At 41.1% G+C, this 21230-nt stretch overlaps 1 protein-coding gene across 8 annotated transcripts in view; it reads left to right on the top strand.

Moving 5' to 3' along the window:
- Positions 1 to 21230, top strand: part of ARHGAP26 (Rho GTPase activating protein 26) — a 392428-nt gene that overhangs the window by 305864 nt on the left and 65334 nt on the right. For all 8 annotated transcript variants that reach the window (XR_008528711.1, XM_054568251.1, XM_054568250.1 and 5 more), the window contains 2 exons: positions 1740 to 1878; positions 13764 to 13917. Coding sequence is in view for 7 of the 8 variants with exons in the window: in XM_054568251.1 (XP_054424226.1) it covers positions 1740 to 1878; positions 13764 to 13917 (293 nt within the window). In the remaining variant the exon portion in view is untranslated. The remainder of the gene's footprint in view (positions 1 to 1739; positions 1879 to 13763; positions 13918 to 21230) is intronic.

Raw genomic sequence — 21230 nt, 5'->3', positions numbered from 1 at the left:
GCTGGCTGGCATCATTGGAGCCCAAGGACCTGCCAACCCATGGAAAGCAGCTGTTTTGGCTGAAATTCTTATTATTCTTATGATTTGCTTCCTATATTATCAGCTTCTGAGTTCTGCTTTTAAATGCACGCACAAAGGAGAGAGAGCCATGAGAAAGACAGACGTGTCTAGGGCTACCCATAGTTGAAGGGAATGAGCTGCCACCACCACCCTCTTGTTAATCATAATTGTTGGAAAAGAGAGAATCCAGAAGGAGGCGAGTCCCAAGGAGTAAGAGGTGATAATGAGTGGATCAATAAATACTGATATTGTAATATGGTGGGGTTGTTAAGAGGGAGCAGGTGTTACAGTATGTAAATGAACTGTATAAGATACAAAACTGTATAAAGAATACAGTCATAATTCTGGAAAATTGTTCTTTAACATTAAGTGAGATAACTGATACAAAGCGCTTAACCTGGTGCCTGACATGGCAAATGTTCAGTAAACCACAGCTACTGGATGCAAACTCTCTAACCGCAGGGAACTTCTTGCCTCCTGCACTGTTATCCCCAGAGTGCCTGGCATCAACTAGATGCTCCAGAGGTCTTTCCTGATTGAATGAATTAGCGTTGTTGTTATTATTATGTGCATTTAAAAATGAATCTAGAAGATCTAAGTATGTGGGTTTTTATGTGACCGTTTGTAATTTTACCTGTGATTGCGGCAGCTTAACCTCTCTGCCTGAGTTCTTCATTATAAATGGTGAGGACAGTACCTATTACTCAAGGTCACTGAGAACTGGGTGCACTACATGTCAAACACATGCAGTGACTGGTCCCTAGGGAAACCAACATTGAATGGTAGCTACTGTAATCACAGTAAGTACCATATAAGTGGAATCTATTATAATAATCCTGTCCTCATGTCTGGAGAAAAAAGATGAAAGTTGTCATGATTTTGTCTATCATTTTCTTCTCATTTTTTTTTACCTTGGACTTTTTTTAAGAAAAGCTTAAAAGTTCATAATAAAACTCAAAGGCTAATCATGGTTTCCCCTAAATACTAGAATTGGGAGAGTTTTTCTATTTTATTCTTGATGCTTATTTTAAAATTGCTTATAGTATTTATATGTTTCTTTTATCATGAAAAAGAAAAAAAGTATTTTCCCTCCTTTTTAAATAAGAAAAAAAAATTGCTTAGCATCAGAGATCACACAGAGCTGCTGCTGAACTAGAAAGGGCCTCTTGGAAGATGCTCCAGGGCCGGGAAATGGCACCCTGCTCTGGACTTCTTTTTAGAGTGTTTTTTAAATGCATGTTTCACATTCTAAGAAAGTTGTTAAGCAGTCATTAAGAACTGGGAAAGAGAACCAATGAGGAAAAAATAAAGGGATTTAGATTAATTGGTTCTGGACAAAGGTGGGCACAAAACTTGAAGTTTTGTTAACAGTCAATGGCTTAGATTTAGTGCAGCTGCTTTTCATTTCTCTTGGAGAGAAAAACAAAAAGATCAGTGGGAAGCATAGCAGAAGGGGTTAGAAATGGAAATAACTGGTTACCAGACTCTGGGATACGTTTTCGAACGAGAATGTTTAATGCAGTTCCTCTAGAGATGTTTAAAACAAAGTCTCGAGTAAACACTGGTGGTCTTTCCAACCTTACTGATTCTTAGACATTACCATGCCTCCAGTAGTACTAGGTCTGCTTTCTCCCCAGTTCACGGCAGCACGTAACTGTTCTATGAAATTTTACTTGCAGATATTTAACACCGTGCCTGATATGCCTCTCACCAATGCCCAGCTGCACCTGTCTCTGAAGAAGAGCAGTGACTCTAAGCCCCCATCCTGCAGCGAGAGGCCTCTGACGCTCTTCCACGCCATGCAGTCCACAGAGAAACGTGAGTCCTGTGCTCAGGGCAGCGGGGTGCTCCAGCGACATCCCGTGCCGCCTCCCGACTGCTCAGGGGGCACACCTCTGGCCTCTCTCTGTGGGCTGCTGCCTTACATGTCCTTGAGGACTCTGTAGCATTGTACCCTCCCAGGTGCCATGGCTGTGTAACCCTGATAGGAGAGGAAGCAGTATTGCTGAGAATGAAAGGCCAGGGCCGCTCGCTGTTCGGATCCGCTTTCCAGATCTCCCGTGGGCCACCAGCTGAGCCTCTCTCCCGCCTGCTACACAATAAGAGCTCAGCTCAGGCGTTGCTTCTTCGATTCCTCTTTCGTTAGCAGCTCCCATAGAACCAGCCTCCTTTCCTTTTCTCATTGTGTAATTAGTTCCCCACTAGAATGTGACTCTGTGAAGGCAGGACCTTGTTTTGCTTGTCCTTCTACTCCACCTAGCCCAGGTCCTGGCATGAAGTGGACACTTAATATATATGTGAAATTAATTAATGAATTCATTAGAGAATAATACCCTCCTTGTTCCACATAGCAGAGTGTAATCAACACGATTGTTTCAAAACTTTTTTTCATCTCAGGATTTCTGAGTTCTTTGCCATGATCAGGTTACTGCACCCTGAAAGAGCCATCTTGTTTGGCATTTGCAATGAGAGTTGAGTATAGACCCAGGTTCCTGTGCCAACAGCAACACACAGGCAAGCCTTTTCCCTTCTCTCAGCCTCAGTTTGCCCTTCTGTAAAGTAGGAATCATAGTACATACCTCATAGGGAAGCCGCAAGGTTTAAATGAAGTTATACATTAAGCGTCTGGTACAAGGCCTGAGTATGGCAAGGGCTGACAGCTGAGAGCTGCTGCTATTATTATTAGCTATTGTTTAATCACATACAGATACCAAGGCTGGTCCACTCACGCAGCTGACGTTTTCATGATTTCTATCAGGGACAGGGAGTATAAAAATACTCACAACTGACTAAGGGAAGCAGACAAACGAACAGAACGTGGCAAGTCGGCGCATAACTGCTCTCATAGAAATATGTGCCTTCAGCAATGGAGTAGAACATGCTGTTTGAAAGACAAATGGTGTCAGATTGCCTGGGTGAGAGTTCCGCTTCTGGGCTCACCGCTGTGTGTGGCTGGGTGCGTTATCTAACATCTCAGGGCCTCAGTCTCCTGTTCTGCAAAATAGGGATGATAACAGTTAATTTCTCACAGGGTTGTTATGAGGATTAGAGCACTTCAAACAGTGCCTCATGTAGAGTAAGTGCTCAGTAAATGCCATGCGGGGGTATTATTATTATTATTATTATTACTACTACGACTAAGACTACCACTACCACCCCCCACCACGACTGCTACTGCTGCTGATCTCTGTGAAGTACAGTACACATACAAAGTAGAATAATGACCCACTTAGCCTTGAAGAGAAGAGGCTCCTTATCAGGATTTGGCATCTCTCTCTTTCTTTGTTACAAAAATGATTTTTAGCCCTTTGCATTTCAAAAGTAACGTCCTTCCTTATCGTAACTCCTGAAGACGAATCTTCTCCGCCCCCAGAATATGATGCATTTAAAGATATCAGAGTATCCCATAATATGGCTGCCCTTGGTGTATTTAGCACCTTTTGGGTGTTTTATGTATTGTGCGTTTATGAATAAAGCTACTGTTCATAGTCGTGATCATTTCCTTAAGATAAATTCCTGGAAAGATTTCTAGGTCAACAGATATGCATAATTTTAGGGCTTTGACCCTGTACCCAGATTGGCTCCCCTTCAAATGATAGCCCGTGTTCCTCTTGAATATCTGGCTTGGGTCATTCTCACTGCGGTGTCCGCATGGTCTGGGCCTCTGCACATGTACCAGCAAATGCTTGGAACAGGCCCGGCCACACTCACCTCTGCCACAAATAAGACATTGGGCTGTGGCGTGATATGCTTCTCGGGTTTCCAGGGGAGCCATGGTCACCTAACGTTTTGTACTAAGCATGTGCGATGCAGATTGGGACAGATCAGACAGTACTGATTGGTAAATTCTTCTAAGCTTAAAATGGTGCCAAGTTTATGATTTGACTGAAGCAGAGGCAGCTTTGGGACAGGTCTAGAAGCATACTCTGGAAGCATATAAGAAAGACGATGGAGATTAGGAGAAAATCAATTAGATCTTTGCCCAAGATTAATTTTATCACACAGGCAGGGGATGAAAGTTAAGGATGTGTGAAAGCAGACCTGCCTAAGCTGCAGGACAAGCTGCTGCCCCTATCTGCAGATGGTGGACGGAGGGGGGTGAGACATGGGAAGAGGGTGACGCAGCACCTCTTTCCCCTAATGTTAATAAATGCTCTCTAGAAACAGGACCAAAATCTCCACATGCTTGAATGTTTGTGGGGTGCTTAGCTTTTCCCCCTTTCTCAGAGAAGAAACATTTCAAAAACATTTTAATTGAAAAATATGCAGATGTGTATAGACGCATATACTTTTTAATAATCTGTTTCTGAGGCCCCCCTACCCCGGCTTTCTTCTGGGAGACTAGAATGACATCCACGCTGGCCTGAAAAGCGCCATAGCAGGAGCGGGTAAGCTGATGCTGTGAGGAAGACGGGGCGAGGAGCTGGTAGTTTTGCTGGCACTCACCCCTCCCAGGCAGCAGTCTAGCCTCCCGTCAGTATTAGATGGGCAGGTGACAACACACGGAAACCTTCACACACCTTCCCTTTGTCTGGTCTCTGGGCAAAGACAGAAGACTGCTTTATCAAAGCACTTCGCTGAGTTTACTCTTTGGAATTAAAATATACGCAAAGACCCTGCCACTAATTTGTGGGGACAGTTGTATGTCCATAATGTATATTCCATAATACATAATAATAATTGTGTGTTCAATAGTAACGAGGTTTTTCAGTTTGAGGCCTTTCTCTATACCTAGCTCTGTACTTCCCAAACTTGAATCATTTATATAAACCTTCACTCACTCTTTGGGCCACAACCACTTAACTCATATACTGTTTTTTGTTTAATACATGCCTTTAAAGCAACTCACTCCTTTACATGGCTTATCCCTACTCAGTAAAATCTCTAAAAACATGAGTTTAATAGTCTGTCTCACTGTCCTATTCTCTAATGTACATTAAAATAAATATGTAACTGTAAAGATAAAGAATGTTCATCCACATCCAACCTCAGAATTGTCTTGAGTTCTGCCTTTTGAATGTGCACCACAGTTTAGAATCCACAGACCTTGCTCGAAATTTTTTACAGACTCAGATTCTTCATTTTAACATAAATATTCAACTTAAGTTTCTTTTGTCTACTGAACTAGAATTAGGTTCAGATATTGTTAGTTTGTTGTTATATTGTTGTAGACTCTCACTGTTCATCTCTCCATGCAGTTCCACTTACAAACCTCGAGTCTAAACTTTCTTTCATTGGGCTTAGGGATCTGCCTGGAAAGAGCTGAGGGGCTGGCGTGGAAAGATAAATGGATGCATCTGATAAAGAACTGTGAGGCGAAGCTAGATTAGAACCTTATTCAATAAAAACAACAAAAAGTGCAAATGATTATAGCTCAGCTAATGTGCTGAGCAGCCTGCTAAGTCTGTCATTATCTCATCTCCTTCTCACAATTGATAATCATCCCATGAGGTAGGTGCTCATTACCTACATTTTACACACAGGCAAACTGAGGCTTGAGAGGTTAGGCAGTCATACAACTGACATATGGCAGAGGAGGGATTTTTGTGCCCAGCTGATCTCCCTTCCCCGTGCCATGTTGTCTCCAGAGGGGTGCCTCTGTCACTTCTTAAGCCACAGAAGTGAAGACCTTGCTAGACTGAGTTACAGGAGCAATGAAAGCCATCTGCCTCAGCTTCCAGCACTGCCTTGGGGGCAGCTGAGCCATATTGAATGGGCTCCTCAATATGCGTGCTGTCAGGCAGCAGCCGCACGGCAGCCGCCCCTCCAGATCTAGCACCAACTATGCAGGTTTTTCAACTGTGCTACCAGACGGATGGTAGCAAAGGAGATTAACTGTTTAATCTCTAAGTTTCCACGGAGATACATCATACAGCAGAAACTGGTGCTATATCTAGGTGAAAGGTGTTGACACACAAGCTGTACTTTTTCTGGACAACTCTAGAAGATAGAGTCAGAGGATTAGAGGAAATGATCAACCAGGTCTTGGTACCTTTTAGATTTCCTCTAAGAAGTTGCACGGTCGCATTTATCAGTTACGTTGTCACAGAATTTTAGTACATACACCAAGGTGTTGAGATATATTTATTGGAATAGTGGTTCTCAGACTTGGATGTGCATTAGAATCATGTAAGGAAGGAGCTAAGGATGCCTGCTCTCCCTGGTACATCTGAATCAGTCTTTGGCGCTGGAGCTTGGGCATCTGTGTTTTAAAAGCGCCCTGGCGATGCTGATGCCAGTGACAGTTAAAGAAGCACTCACTTGGGAGAGGGGGCATCTGTCAAGGTTTCTTGTCTTCTGTCATGACCACAACATCTCTTTTGACTGTCAGCATTTGGGACCACCTGGTGTAGTGACTGAAAGCAGGAGCTCTGCAGTCCAACTGCATTGTTTCCATGCCACCTCAACTTTGAGACCTGGAATACATTACTTTTCTTTTCTGAATGCCCATTTTTCTCATCTGTAAAATCCATCACTAGTGATAGCTTTCTTGGAGGGAAATTACCGTCATTAAGTGAAACAGTGCATATACAGTACTTGACACTGTGCCTAGAACATAGTAAGCACCTAATAAACATTAGCTGTGATTACGATGATTATCACCAGGCTATAGCATTACCTTACATTTGACTAAGAAGGTATTCCTCCTCTGGAACCTGCAGATTCCCAAGGAAGGGCCCATACGGAAGGCTAATGCAGACTCTTCCTGGCTCCAGCAAGAGCCCATTTGATGCATGAGTGCAAATACATCAGCAGTCTGGGATGAATTGTACAGTGTTGATGGGGGTGGTTATGGGTTCTTGGGCTTCATTTTCACAGGGATCATGGTAACTAGCTGCTGGGATTATAGCTCTGATTAATTCTTTTAGTTCAGTTAATTCATCCTGGACCCTCTCCCAGACAGGCCCAGTGAGAGGTTGAGCATTTAGCTCATATTCTTCTCATGTGTGTCTTCCTTGTTGAAAAATCACTGGGAATTCTTGCTATTCAAAGTCTTACGTAATGCCTTTCTCTGAACAGGCAAAGCTGCAGCATGTGCCCTTTCTCAGGCTGCCTCTGCAGATATGAGGCGGTCTGGACACACCTGTTTGTTTTGGCAGATGGCATGTTTATCCACATGGATTCCTATTGTCACACAGGCTGTAAGGTGTAATGTGGCTCTTGACTTAATGACGTGTGGTTACCACGTGTGACTGAAAACCACATAGTTGATGTGTCCGTTAAAAAACGATGCTGTGGAAATCTAATGGCACGAAAAAGTTCAAGATAGATCATTAAGTGAAAGAAAGCACACTATAGGTTCAGATCTCTGGCATTATCACTAGGTGAACAAAGCAGGTAGCGTATTAGGTATAATGTTATCCCACTTTGTTAAAAAGAAAAAGTGTGTGTGTGTGTGTGTGTGTGTGTGTGTGTGTGTGTGTAAAACCAACTGGAAACTGATCACCAAAATACATATAGGATATTTGTATGCTTTTCTGTGCTTTCTAAATTGAAGAAGATGCATTTTTATTATGCATTGACTAATTTTACCTTATTAAAAAAATAAAACCATCTAATTGTACATTTCATATACTAATGAAAGTAACATTTCAGTTACTATATCAAACCTGTTTAGCATTGAGTCATGGTATTAAAAATAAGTAAATATATAATTTTCTTCTCTTTAATGAGCAATAGTATAAGCAGTCTGTATGTGGACTCCTTCAGATATTGGGGAACTATATATTAACAGGATGGTGTCTTGACTCAGAAGTAAGTTCTCAGGTAGAAAATAAGGCTAAATTGTGAATAGTAAAGTATCCATTTAATTCTCATCATTGAACTCCCTGTTCAGCCATTAATTAGAGGCTCATTCATACATTGGAGTTTTAGAAATGCTGTTCTTTTTTTTTTAGGGCCTGATAGTCCCATTGTGCATCCACATCCCGTTGCTGGAATCAGCTCAGTCCTAGGCCAGCCACAATGACTTCCCCATTCTTTCTTGAAATCCAGTTTTATTGGCATTCATTCCCTTTGCAAAGAAAAGAGTTATTATGAGTGCCATGGGGAGAGAATAATTTAGTCAGTCCACACAGGATTAAAATCAATGGTGGTCTTGCTGAAGACAACCTGCCACATGTTCTAACATCATGTACTGTGTCCTATGGTCAAAACAATGGATTGACCAAATTTTTCACTTATCAACTTGCTGTTTAGCCTGTCACTGCCCAAACTACTTTGTAAGATTATTTTTTAAAAACACTGCCCAAACTGTTTTCATGTGTTCCAACACACTACCCAAACTGCTTTATAAGATTATTTTTATCATAGAGACTGAGGCTGGGTCAGCCTAAAATCCGACCACCTCGGGTTTTAGTGTGGCTTGGCACGCCACTGTTATCAAAAGCAAAAGCTACAGGGACAGAATTGCTTCAGAAAGTCTGATTCCAAGCTTCCTGTGGACTTGGGTGTTTCCCAGAGATGGTAAACTCCAAAATTGCTATGCACTCATCATTTTTTATTGCAAAATTCATTAAGCTGCCACGCTATTATCATCCTATCTTGTCAAGATGATACATTGCAGACTTCATTGCAAAACTTTAACAAGCCGGGAGAAAGTACACCTCTCTCCCCACTGCAGCACGGGAAAGCCTCTGGGTATTTTTCTTTTACCTTAATATTTTTTGCATAAAGCGCTGGGTCTTTACACAACTTCCGTCTGTCTGGCAACTCCCCTTTCTCCCTGTTTGATCTTGTGGAGCGAGTTCCTCCCTTTGGGCTCTGTGAGACATCATGAGCTGTTGTTAAGGGACAGCCAGCCTCCCTCTTCTTTGACAGCTAGTCTCAGGCACTGTGGAAAGAAAGATGAGATGCTAGCCTGTTCTGACAGACACATGTCCATGCACGGTGGGAAACCTCCCCCAAAGTGACATCAAAGGTCTTTGTTTCATATTTATACTTCAGCTCTGTGTATTCAGTGGGCTAGACATGTTCAGGCCTGCCGAGACGTGTGAATTTGGCTTGGCTCCGTGTGTGCGTTCCTGGCCTTGCCTCTGGGTTCTGTGGTAAACAGAGACCCTGCCTCTTGTGTGTGGTGGGGTTGTCATTAGAGTGAGCAGGAGTCACTTGGTAAATATGGAAAGTGAAGTAGCTTAGCTCCCACATTTCCATGGCAACCCCCAGAACAAGTACAATGTCACCAAAATTACTCTGTGGCTTTCTTTTTTTAGTTGCAGTGATTTGGTTGCATACTCATGTTTTTCCGCTCCTGATTTGTACAAAAAAAATACTGCCCACTATAACCAGGACTTCGGTTTCAAGGACATTAGTGGACCCTGTGTGAAGCACCTGAAAAATTCAGTCACACAAAACTGCCATTTTCTGTGCTAGGAAAACACATTTCGATTGTTTCTTGTTGCCTTATATTTATTATTTAGCTTATAACGATTTGAGGAGCTTTAGTAGATACTATGCATGGAGTAGGCAGGAATGGATGAGCTGATTCTGATCTCACAGGTCACTGTAATGGATGCCTAATGCGTTCTGCTTGTGCATACATGCCCCAGCCCTTGAGAACTTTGTATTTTTAAACATTTTAAAGAAGATTTTATTTATTTATTTTTAGAGAGAGGGGACAAGAGGGAGAGAAACATTGCTGTGTGGTTGCTTTTCGCATGCCCCAAACTGGGGACCCAGCGTGCATGCAACCCAGGTGTGTGCCCTGACTAGGAGTAGAACCAGTGACCCTTTGGTTTACAGGCCAGCACTCAATCCACTGAGCCACACAAGCCAGGGCCCTTGGGTACTTTGTCGTTTTAAGGACCAACTCCATATCCATCTTTTCACTCCTCATGGAACATACGTTCGTGAAAACATCTAGTACATTACACGCACACGTTTACAATGTTTGAAGAACGACTTTTTCATTCCCTTCATATCATTCAGTGTCTTATATGAAGAGAGATTCTTACTGACAACTGTGTTTAAGGAAGGCATGCATTTTCTCTGACTTCTATCAGGTTAGGAATACGCCTGAGTTGTGTGCATTCTTTCTCTTTTGGTCATTTAAATGGTTCTCTGTGATCTTGCTGATTTGACTCATAACTGGTTGTTGTTGTTCTTTTTCAGTCCAGTAGTCTATAATTTTTTTCTTCAGCAATGTAATTGCCATCAGTCCTTCTTATACCTTCTTAAGAGGAGGCCAGAACTGGCTTGAATCATCAGTGACTCAAAGAAGTCCAGCTCTCTCGTATTTGAACAATTTGGTTCATTTTATTTTTATTTTTTTAAAAGTTATTTAGGCTGCCTATTCTCATTATGCTTTTTTCTGTCAGGAGCAAGGACTCACTGGCCCACCTGACAAAAATCCTTCTGTTTTGAGTGATATTACTGAATCATTTTCTCCTTATTTCTTAATTCATTCCAAATGCTTTAGAATTGGTCTCTGTAGAGTTTGCCATAACTACTAAAACATTTGGTATGCTGTTGATTTTACTTACTCCCCCTTCTTTGGAATAATCTTCACCTCCCTGCTCACTCTCAGTAAGGATTGTCAGAATTTCAACTTAGATGTGACCAGCTAGAAGTTCTCGGTCACATTATTTGAGGTCTTGTGTCGAATAAAACTGTGATGGTCTGTAGTCAGAGAGTGGCATGTTTCCAGTTTTCCTTATTATGTGGCCCATTACAGGGAGACCAATAGGGAGGATGCTTTCTAGGATGCATATTTGGCTTCCTTGGTTGCAAAATTATGAATTCTTAGGATTAACTATTTTGGGGGGATTTTTTTCTGGACAGTGAACTCCTTTCCCTGACCTTTTGCTTTTGTTGTTATTTTGTTTTGTTATAGATTATGACATATGTGAAAGGTTCTGAATATCTAAATATAAGATATTAAATTTCTTATATCTAAATATAAGCCATTAAATATCTTATATCAAAATATAAGTCAAATTAGAACCTCAAAACGAATTTATTTCTTTAAAAAAAGAATTCTAATGTACTCTTAGTAAATGGAACACTAAAAATCGTCAAGTTCAGTTTGGGTGTAGCCACCTGTTTTATTCTGTTGACTTTTCTAGGCCAAAGTGGGTCAAGTTCTTATTTTCTACTCCATCCTCAACCCTTGTGGATTTACTTCAGACAAATATCATGTTCCATATGCTGCGGCCTTCCTCATTAGATCATGGAGAACCCCAGTCTGTCAAGCTGCAATGATAGATATGTTATTAAAATTTTTACCTAAGTCTAGCTTTCAGAATCAAATCTTTTTATGAGCATTAGGATTCTGAAAAAAAATTTTTTTACAAACCAAACAACTTTATTTAATGTTTTTTCTATTGTGATTTCAAAGCTTTATCTGTCAGATATCCAATCTTAGGTTGTTTGTAACCTACTAGAGAAGATAAACATATGAACAAATAAATATGTGCAAGTTAATAAGTCACTAGCATGCATCTGAATAAAATACCAAGGAATTAACATAGGAGTCTGTTAACTGGGGACTCTGTTTGCTACTTGGTAGGTGCACAATAAACATTCATTGAATAAATGAAATTTGAAGATTTTTGTCTCAGACACTTTTTCTAATGGATAGTAAGGAGGAAAAAAAAAAGTCCTGAAAATATTTTAGGTAAACTAATATAATTTAGCAAGATACTGTTTTTAATTTATAGAATTATAACCCTCACATGGATAAGTAAATAAAATCACAAGAGAAATATGAGCTTCAGTTATACCCTTCTATTCCCTATGAATTCAGAGAATTATGTTATTCATACTTGGCCTCAAACTAGAATTAATAAAACTATTTATCTCTACTCCCATATAAAGCAGAAAATGTTTCCATTGTATCCCCAAGAGGTGTCTGTCATCTTTATTCCCCATTTTTATATGGTGGTCTCGGGCTCCTCACAGTCTTGCAGGAATCTTGATATGACTATTTTGTGCAAATGAAAATTTTACTTACACTGATTCATACTGATAAGTGACATATCCATTCCCTTGATGATCCCCTAATTTTGTCGTTTTAGAGTTGTTTTTCTTCCTGGGAGCAACTTCCCATTTGCAGGCCCTATTAGTCTGCCTACATCTTGGCTCAATGTAATTCTTTTGATTTCTCTTTCTTGTTATTTCTGTTTGAAATTTAAACTCTTGAATAGTTCTAAATCCCTGGCATCAACTTAATAATTTACTTTATTTAAAATCTACTTAGTTCAGGAATCTCCCAATAACCTTATGGGATTTTTAAAGCCTTTGTTGGATTTTAAACATGACATTGAGAATTTGCCAAGTTATTAGGGGTCATGGGGAGGTGTTTAATATGAAAATTAAGCTAGAATTTTATAAACAATGTATTTTATGGAAATGACTAGTGCAAGGGGAAAAGAATTTTTTTTATCATGAGCAGGTCTTGTGTCGAATAAAACTGTGATGGTCTGTAGATGCATGCATCTGAATAAAACTGTAGATGAATGTACATTCATCTCCTTTATTGACTAAAGACAACCTTAGTTCAAATGTCATCCTCTCAACTACCATGTCAGTGAGCCTATTCTATCTCCTTAGAGATATAATACACCTCTGGCTCATTTCAAAAAGGTCTGGTGAAGATTGACCCAGACATATTTCTTGATAAGTGATTTGATTGCTCAAAACATCAGTTGATTTCAATATGGCATATCTGTGAGGAATGGGGGACAAGAATGACATCCCAAGTCTCCAGTGTTTTGCCACAGCAGTGGTGCCTGTGACATTTAGCTAAACCATCCCAAAAATGTTTCATGAGCACATGGTTCCAAGTTTTTAAAGATGGGAAGAAACAGAAAGTTACTATCAATGTTCTAAAGTTTACAAAACACATTCTTTCATGTGCTCCCACTTGATTCTCATGACAGCTCCTCTCCCCGTTGTATAGATGCCTTAGCCAGGAAACAGAGGGTGAATGAAAATTGCCTGAGGCCACCCTACCAGTTGGGGTGGAGCCTTGAAGACAACTCGGGTTTCTCCCTCTTGGCCTGGTAGTATTCTCCAAACATTAATATGACTGCTTTGACGTTGGACTCAGTTTTTATATGCAAACTACTCTGTAGCCCTTATACATCTATTTATCAAGGAACCAGCCTGAAACTAAACAGCAATTACATAGAGCTAAAGCAGTCCAGAAGGTAGGTCTTTGGAGGCGTCAGGAATTTAAACTACAGGGTCATGAAGAAGTGGATGGCCAAATAGATCTTTTTTATGGTGACATGCTACATAATGGGAGGTAGGATGTGGCCTGGGCAATTCAGACAATTTTGAGGGCAGGAGTGTTTGAATAAAAGGTGAACGTCACAGAAACCAAGAGGATCTGGTTGAATGCGAGGGGGCTATGAAGGCTGCTCTGTGTTCTGGTCATTTGCCAGTCAGAAGACACAATTTATGGTGCAGTGATCGTGCCACTCTTAGGGAAAAGACTGGTTGTATCAAAGGGGAGGAAGGGGAGGTATGTCCTATCAAGCTGAGGAAGGGGTTTTGCCCTAAAATTTCAAGTCACCTATTCCCCTTTGACTTTCTTTCCCACTTGTAATTCTTATCCTTTCATATGTCTTAATTTTAGCTTGGTTGGGCTGAGAGATCGCAATCCAATTTCATTATTTGTAAATTTTTGTGTATGTGGGAACAGACTCTCCCTGTGAAATAACATTAATGTGGGGCGTATGGCCTTTTTTTCCCCCCTGCAGAGGAACAGAGAAACAGCATCATTAACTCCAGTTTGGAATCTGTCATCTCATCAAATGCAAACAGCATCCTTAATTCTAGCAGCAGCTTACAGCCCAACATGAACTCCAGTGACCCAGACCTGGATGTGCTCAAACCCACCCGGCCCAACTCACTGTAAGTATGACATTTGCTTGCTGTTACAGCAGGCCCTTGATCAGCCATTCTGCCCAAAATTTGCTCTCAGGGCCCATCTGACTTTGAGCATTTTCCTATGAACATGATTCAAACCTTCTCCCTAAACTTGGAGCTTGGCTCGTTTGTTGTGGATGAATCATTATGCATAACATAGTGCTTCTTGCCTTGGTGATCTATGACTTATACCATCCTGCTGAGATGGCTTTGATGATGGCTGTTGCCTGTGCTGGCTGCTGAGCATGAAGAGCAATTTTTTTTAGTTTTCTAAACATTCAGACACTGTAGTAGTTCAGCAGATCCCTGGCCAAGTCTGTCTTTCATTTATGTTGTCTCGGTTTCCCTTCTCCCTGACTATGTTGAGTTCCAGAGAAGAGAGTCCCCAGTAGCCCTTTGAATCTTTAGATCCTCAATCCTTAGCGTGACTGTGATCACAGACCAGAGACAATAAAAGAGGAGAGTCTTTGTTGCTTCATTCTTGGGTATTGAGCGCCCATAGCCAAGACAGGCAGTTGTGGGGCTGCCTATCCAAACCTCCACGGAAATTAGATTTACTCCATGGGGGCCAGAAAGTCCTCCCTTGTGGTTTCATCCCACATCGCTTAGCTTGCTTCCTCAGACCACCCCATAAATTGTGTCCGCTAGAGCCTTTGCAGAAAGAATGTGAGGCCATGACCAGAAGAGCCGGACTCCCCGGCTACAGTTGTAAGAGGCTCAAGAAAAGCAGAGTTGACTTTGTCTTTCTCTAGTGAAAATAGTTTGTGGTTCAGCCACAGATTGTTTAAAGGGCAGTTGTTTCCCTTAGTGAGGCACTGGGATGTCAGAACCTTTTCCTTCCCCTCTCTGTGTTGTGGTTGCTTGAACCAACACACCTTGGCATTCTATCTCTTTAAGATATTGACAGATGTGCAAAATGGGCCCACCAATTTTTGTCTTAAAAGACACTAAGGACATTAAGGTTTGGGAGTAAAAATGACTCTAAAGTAGACTTAAGAGGTAATAATACTGAAAACAGAATAACCGTGTAAAAAATGAAACCATACATGGAGAAAGTCAGGTCACATTTTAGTTGTTGGCTTTAAATCCTGTCTCGATTTTCAGGAAGTTAAATGACTTACCTGTTATTTGGTAGTGTGTTTGTTCACCAAGAAATGGAGCAGTGCCCTAGGAGTTCAAAATAATTTAACTTGTTCAGGTTATGGGCAGTGAGTTTCTCTGGTTCCCCATGGTTGGACTTGCCCGTATGCTGTATGGCTTTCTCAGGTACTCCTAGACATTGAGGAGATTCTCTCTTTTTTTTTTTTTCCCTCCTCCATTTTGTTTAATCTCTGTACCTACCAGTTGCTGAAGTTATTTGTTACTCAGCATAAGCAAGGTTGAATATCTAGCCCAGGTTGCTTAACATCCTCTGGTTCTAGCCACAGTATCAACTAGATCTTTAACCTTTGTTTTCAGTAGTTGTGGGCAGGGAGTCCCCTGAGTCACTGCTGCATATAGTGTGTTCAAAGAGGCTGTTCCAGCAGCTGAGTAGAAAGGGGGGTATGTCTTTTAAACAGGTCCTGGAGGAGGGGTCTTGGGCTTTTTAGTTTTCAGTTGTCTAGTGCTTTATTTTGCATGAAACACTGAAGGTGACTCCATTTGCTTCATGCCATCCAGGGGAATATTCCCTGTCCACTGCAGATTTGGGGGAACCTTCCCAGGGAAGGGAGGGTGATGCCAGCAAATGTTCTACCTGTGTTCCTTTGGAGAGGAGGATTAGAGGTAGGAATGCGATGTGTTTCCAACAGGACCGTAGTCCTTCCAAACTGAGTGAAGATCTGATTGGTACCTGTGAGTCTTGAGCTGAACCAAGACTGTTCCTGAGGTGGAAAGACTGTGGGTACCAGCACCGCCCCCAGAGCTTGCCGCGCCCCGGAATGAGGGCCAGGCAAAGGTCTTTGGGCTCTGCAGGAGGTTCACCCACCATGTCTGATGCCCAGGACAGTAAGATGTCCTCCAGTTGTGCCTCCCTTTTTTTTATGCTTGGAATTTGCCTGCATGGGCCACAGACAGAAGCTGAGTAGTTCAGGCAAGCAGAGGTCACAGTTGTTCCCTGAGTAAATTAATTCCATTAAGTCCGTCGACACACTGTGCCACAGAGACCCTTGAATGGGAACACCTAATTGTGCAGATGAAAACAAATAAGACAAAATTAGGGGTTGAGGGATTCCCATTAGCTAGAGCACTAATTAGGCATAAGGTGGGGAACTAGTCACCAGAAAACTGTTCTTCTTTTTATTTTATCCATTTGTTTTTCATTATTTTCATAATGACTGGAATGATCACTGTGACCATGTTACAATCATAATGAACGAAGCACATTTGTGACATACCACCCTTTGGTATTCCGAAGACCGCACTTTGCTGTCTTGTTGGTAAATCTTTGCTAATTCTCCAAGGAGATCAGTGCCTTCTTGTTTATGTGACCATAATGCTAAGTCAGGCATCAAAATTAGAGATGCCATCATTCTAGCCATGTTAGGGGGAAAAAAATAAATCTGTAAAATATACAAAGCACTCTTAAAATTCAACAATAAGTAAATAAACAACCTAATTAAAAACTGGGCAAAAGATCTAGATAAACAGCTCACCAAAGAAGATATACAGATGCAAATGAATATATGAAAAGATACCTATTATCTTATATCGTTAGGAAATTCCAAATTAATGAGATATCACTACACCTATTAGAACAGCTAAAATCCAAAATACTGACATCAAATGCTGGTTAGTATGTGGAGAAACCAGAACTCTCGTGCACTGCTGGTGGGAATGCATAATGAGACAGCCACTTGGAAAGATAATTTGGCAGTATCTTACAAAACTAAACATAGACTTACCACGTGATACAATCTAGCAATCACACTCTTAGGTGTTTACCCAAATGAGTAGAAAACTTATGTCCACACAAAAACCTGCCCACAAATGTTTATAGCAGCTTTATTAGTAATTGCCAAAACTTGAAAGCAATCAGGATGTCCTTTAATAGGTGAATAGATAAACAAACTGTAGTGTATCCAGACAACAGATTATTTAGTAATTAAAGAAATGAGCTATCAAGTCATGAAAAGACATGGATGAACTTTAAATGCTTATTACAATACTAAGTGAAAGAAGGCACTCTTTACAATAAGGTGTAATGCCAACTTTATGTCTTTCTGGAAAAGGAAAAACTATAGAGTCACTAAAAAGATTGTAGATAGTAGATACAAAATAGTATGCATTTGTCAAAGCTCATAAAAGAACCCAAAGAGCAAATTCTCATGTTGTAAGCTATGAACTTAAGTTAATAAATAATGTATCGCTATTGGTTCATTGGTTTTAACAAATGTATTGATTCCACACTAATGAAAGACATTAATAATAGGGGAAACTTAGGGACTGTGTAGAGGTATATGGAAACTCTAATTTTGAGCAATTTTTCTGTAAACCTAAAACTGCTCAAAATAATCAAACCTATTTATATATTTCTGGGAAAAAATCTAGATTTCCAGCTTCTCTTAAAAAATTATAAGATAAGGTCACACTGAACTAATATGTTTCTTGGTAATAGATGGATGATGCTCTTTGGTCCCTATCTTCCCGCAACTGGCCTGCTTTACTCTTTCATGTCTCCTGCCTGTAGGCCTGTGACAAATTAAATATGGCCAAAGAATCTTTGCAGCCTCTCCCATTAGGAGGTGGAGTCCTTGAATATAGGCTGGCCTTCAGCCTAGTTTTGGCCAACAGAGTGTGGTAGAGGTAGCATCATGTGACTTTCAAGCCTAGATCACAAGGCCTTGTTACTTCCCATCTCATTCTCTTGGAACCCAGCCCCCGTGTAAAAAAATTCAGTCGGGCCTCCAAGAGAGAAAACCCAGCTGTCCCAGCCTAGCCCAGTGCCTGGGCCACCAACCAAGTGAAAGCAGCCACATGAGTTAGTCCAGGAAAGACCATCAGAAAAGGTACCCCAGTCAACCCCCAGATTCATAAGAAATAATAGATTGTGGTTGTTTTAAGCCACTGAGCTTGGGCTGGTTTATTCAGCAATACTTAACTGACACAAGGCCTATGAGTTTGTGACCTTGGAGTCATGAGCAACTAACTGCCTTGGAATGGGGCTGGGCTGCCTGGGTAAGGTAGAAAAATGTGGAAGGTTCTCAATGTAGAGCAGTGGCAGCCTCTCAATTTTCAGAATCTTCTTTGAAAGAAAATGACTTATAAATGAGGTTCTGAGAAGTTAAGAAACAAATCCCAACCTATAGCTAATGGCTGAGGCAGTGAGAAAGATAGCTTAAAACAGTGGCATTGGCAAGCAAGAAACCCTAGGCAATGCTGGCACTGACACTGACTAGCTGGTGCCAGTCCTCCTGATCATGCCTGTCCCTTCACTCCCTGTGGTGGAAAAATGGGACTGACCTGTCTCTAAGAACAGAGCTTGTTCCACGGATGCTTACACAAAGAACTGCAAAAGTAAAAGGAGCACTCTCTTCTCTCACAATCAATAAAAGAGTTGGCACCATACCACTACTTCCTGGAAGACAGGAATTTTAAGGAGGAAATAAACAAAAGAAGTCAGGGAACATCCCACTGCATAACATAACTGCAGTAATTTCCCCAAATTAAAAATGACTAGATGACGGTTTGCTTTAGACCTCTGTGGTAGGGATGGAGGGGCTTGTTAATATTGAAAGAAGGTTAGGAAATTGGGGAATGATTACACCCATGGGGGAGCACACCTGGGAGTTCCCCCTCCCTAAGTGGTCCTTACTCCTAAAAAATAACTCACTTGCCAGTAGCCCCATAAATAAAAGGAATTTTTCTCATCCTTTCCGCTTAACACACACACACATGCGTTTCCAAGTTATTTCTGGTGACCTAAAAGATGAGTGCATGCCAAGCGCCTTCAAATCCTGCCAGAGTCAACTGTCCTCTCCCATCTTAGTGGCCAGTGAGAGGCGAGAGCTCAGTCCCTGGAATCCAGAGGGTAAACAAGGCTGCTTCCAGGCAGAGTTGTTTCTCTGAAGCACTGTTGGCTCCTTCGGACTTTGATTCAGCTGCTCTCAGATGAAATCTGGGGAAAATTTGCCTTCAGAGATACCTCTAAAATTTTCTTACGTTTTACTTATTCAGTCAACACTCATTCAACAAATATCATTTGAACACCAACTGTGTACCAGGCATTATTCTAAGTGCTGAAGATCATTATAATTTTTTTTTAATGAGGGTTTCTTTTCTCATTGACTTTATATTCTATTGAGATAGGAAGTAAAACACTATCTAATACAGCAGATGTTGCATTCTTTAGAGAAAACTGATACAGAAGAAAGGTATGGATTTGTAGGGGAAGGAAGCAAGATAATTTAGTTCTTTCTGGCTCAGTTTTGTCATCTGTAAAATAGAGTAACTGTACCCTCCCCCAAAAGGTGTGAAGATTAAATGAGGTCATTCTTTATTTTATTTACATGTTTATCACTATGAATGCCAGTTATTATTAACTTGGAGGGGCTCCACACAGTGCCCTTTCTCTCCTTCTACTTCCTCAGCTCTGGCATGTATTTTTTGTGTGCAGACAGATGGCCTCACCTCTCCCAACTACTTCCCACCTTGAATTGAGACTGGCGCTGTCAGTCCAGTCTTTGAGATATCAGTGAAAAGAAGGAACTTCTACATAGGCAGGTGCTGCCCCACCTTAAGTAAAGACCAGCTGAGGTAGGCACACCTGTTCCTGAAAAATCTGGGAACCTCCAGACCTCATACTTGATGAGCTTTATGCATAGCTATTATTTATTGAGACAAAATGAATCACAGAATAAATAATATGCATTAGACAAGTGATAATTTATGGCATATTTTTAAAATAATTTTGCCACCTAAGTGCTATTTTATGTCAAAAGAGCTACACCCAAGCAGCCAGCTATAATTTCACTAGAATGATCTTTATTTGTCATCTTTTGGAATGCACAGATTTGAAAGAGGAAGTTTTCCTCTTTGGTTGAATCAGTTTTCTGTGGAGGAGGATCTTTCCTTTTAGATTGAGGATTCTGTTTCTCACCCACCTCCAAGCAGAAAAGGTCTCCTAGAATGATTTCCCTGAAAAGTTGGTGGGTGGCATTCCCCATCTTGGGAAATAACTTTGAAAAAACATAATCATTTTCACAAGGAATCAGATGCCTTTTCTTGTTCCTCCTCAGCCCCCTTGGTGGTTCCAGCCTGCTCACTCACGGTCGTTTCTTGGTCAAACCCGACACCATCCCTTTGACACTGAAGGCTCCTAGAGCCACCGCAGCCACATAGCTCCTTCACGTTCCCTTGACATTTTCAGAAATGACCACTTATGTGACCCGTATTCTTGTTTTCTGAGCAGCTTCCTGTCAGCTTTTCCGGGTCCCCAGCCAAGATCTCTCTCGTCAGTCAGGAGCCCAGCTGGCTTCCCTTGGTTGAGGGTGGGGATTCCTGCCTGGTGACCCATCCGATTTTTATTGGATAAATGTGTTTGGTCATTAGCGATTCTATTTCATGTAAGAGTTGCTCAAGGCAGCCCTCACACGATATTACCCAGCAGGATTTTATTCCCAAGCACCAGGGCTGCCAGTGGCTCTTGGATCTGTACAGCCTGTCGGCAGAGGGGGTATGGGAGGAGGCGGGGATGGGACATAGTTCCAGAGCTCAGCCACATCTGTGTTTTCCGGCGTAGTGAAAATCACAAATGGAAAAATAGTTTCCTTCATTCACATCATTGTGTTCTTTCCCCCTTTACAAGATAAAATCACATAAAGAGTCTGTATATTTTTTCTGTACAGAAATTAATTAATTAATCTTGCTAATACTCTACAACAATTCCCAAAATATGCCACGACACAGAGTAGATGCTAAAACGTTGGAGTTAAATTAAAATACGAATGAATGAATTTCATTCTGGATTTAGCTGCCCTCAAGTGCCTTATGGCACTGCATTGTATATGTGTAGGTAGGTGTTAGGCATTTTGAATCTCGAATTTTTGGTAGAATCTTTGGGGAAACAACTGGGCTTAAGATATTGCTTGACTTTCAGTACTGTTAAGCTTGTGAGGGGACTTTGGAGGAACTCTAAAATGCTGTTTTTCTCAGAGGCAGATTTGAAATTGTTTCCCTTCCTAGGTATATAATTTGGGGGAATCTTACTGGTATCAATAGATTCAGATCCTAAATTGAGTAAATTAAAATCACATTAGAGTTAAAGTACTGCCTTCTAAACCATTTTAGACAGTCTGGAGAGCAGGTGCTTACTCAGTTAG

The sequence above is a fragment of the Pteronotus mesoamericanus genome, unplaced genomic scaffold, assembly GCF_021234165.1.
Source record: "Pteronotus mesoamericanus isolate MK-2021 breed Mesoamerican mustached bat unplaced genomic scaffold, CSHL_Meso_final contig_2, whole genome shotgun sequence".
Taxonomy (NCBI): Eukaryota; Metazoa; Chordata; class Mammalia; order Chiroptera; family Mormoopidae; genus Pteronotus; species Pteronotus mesoamericanus.
The sequence above is the reverse complement of the archived record's forward strand: the minus strand, read 5'-3'. Positions and strand labels throughout refer to the sequence as shown.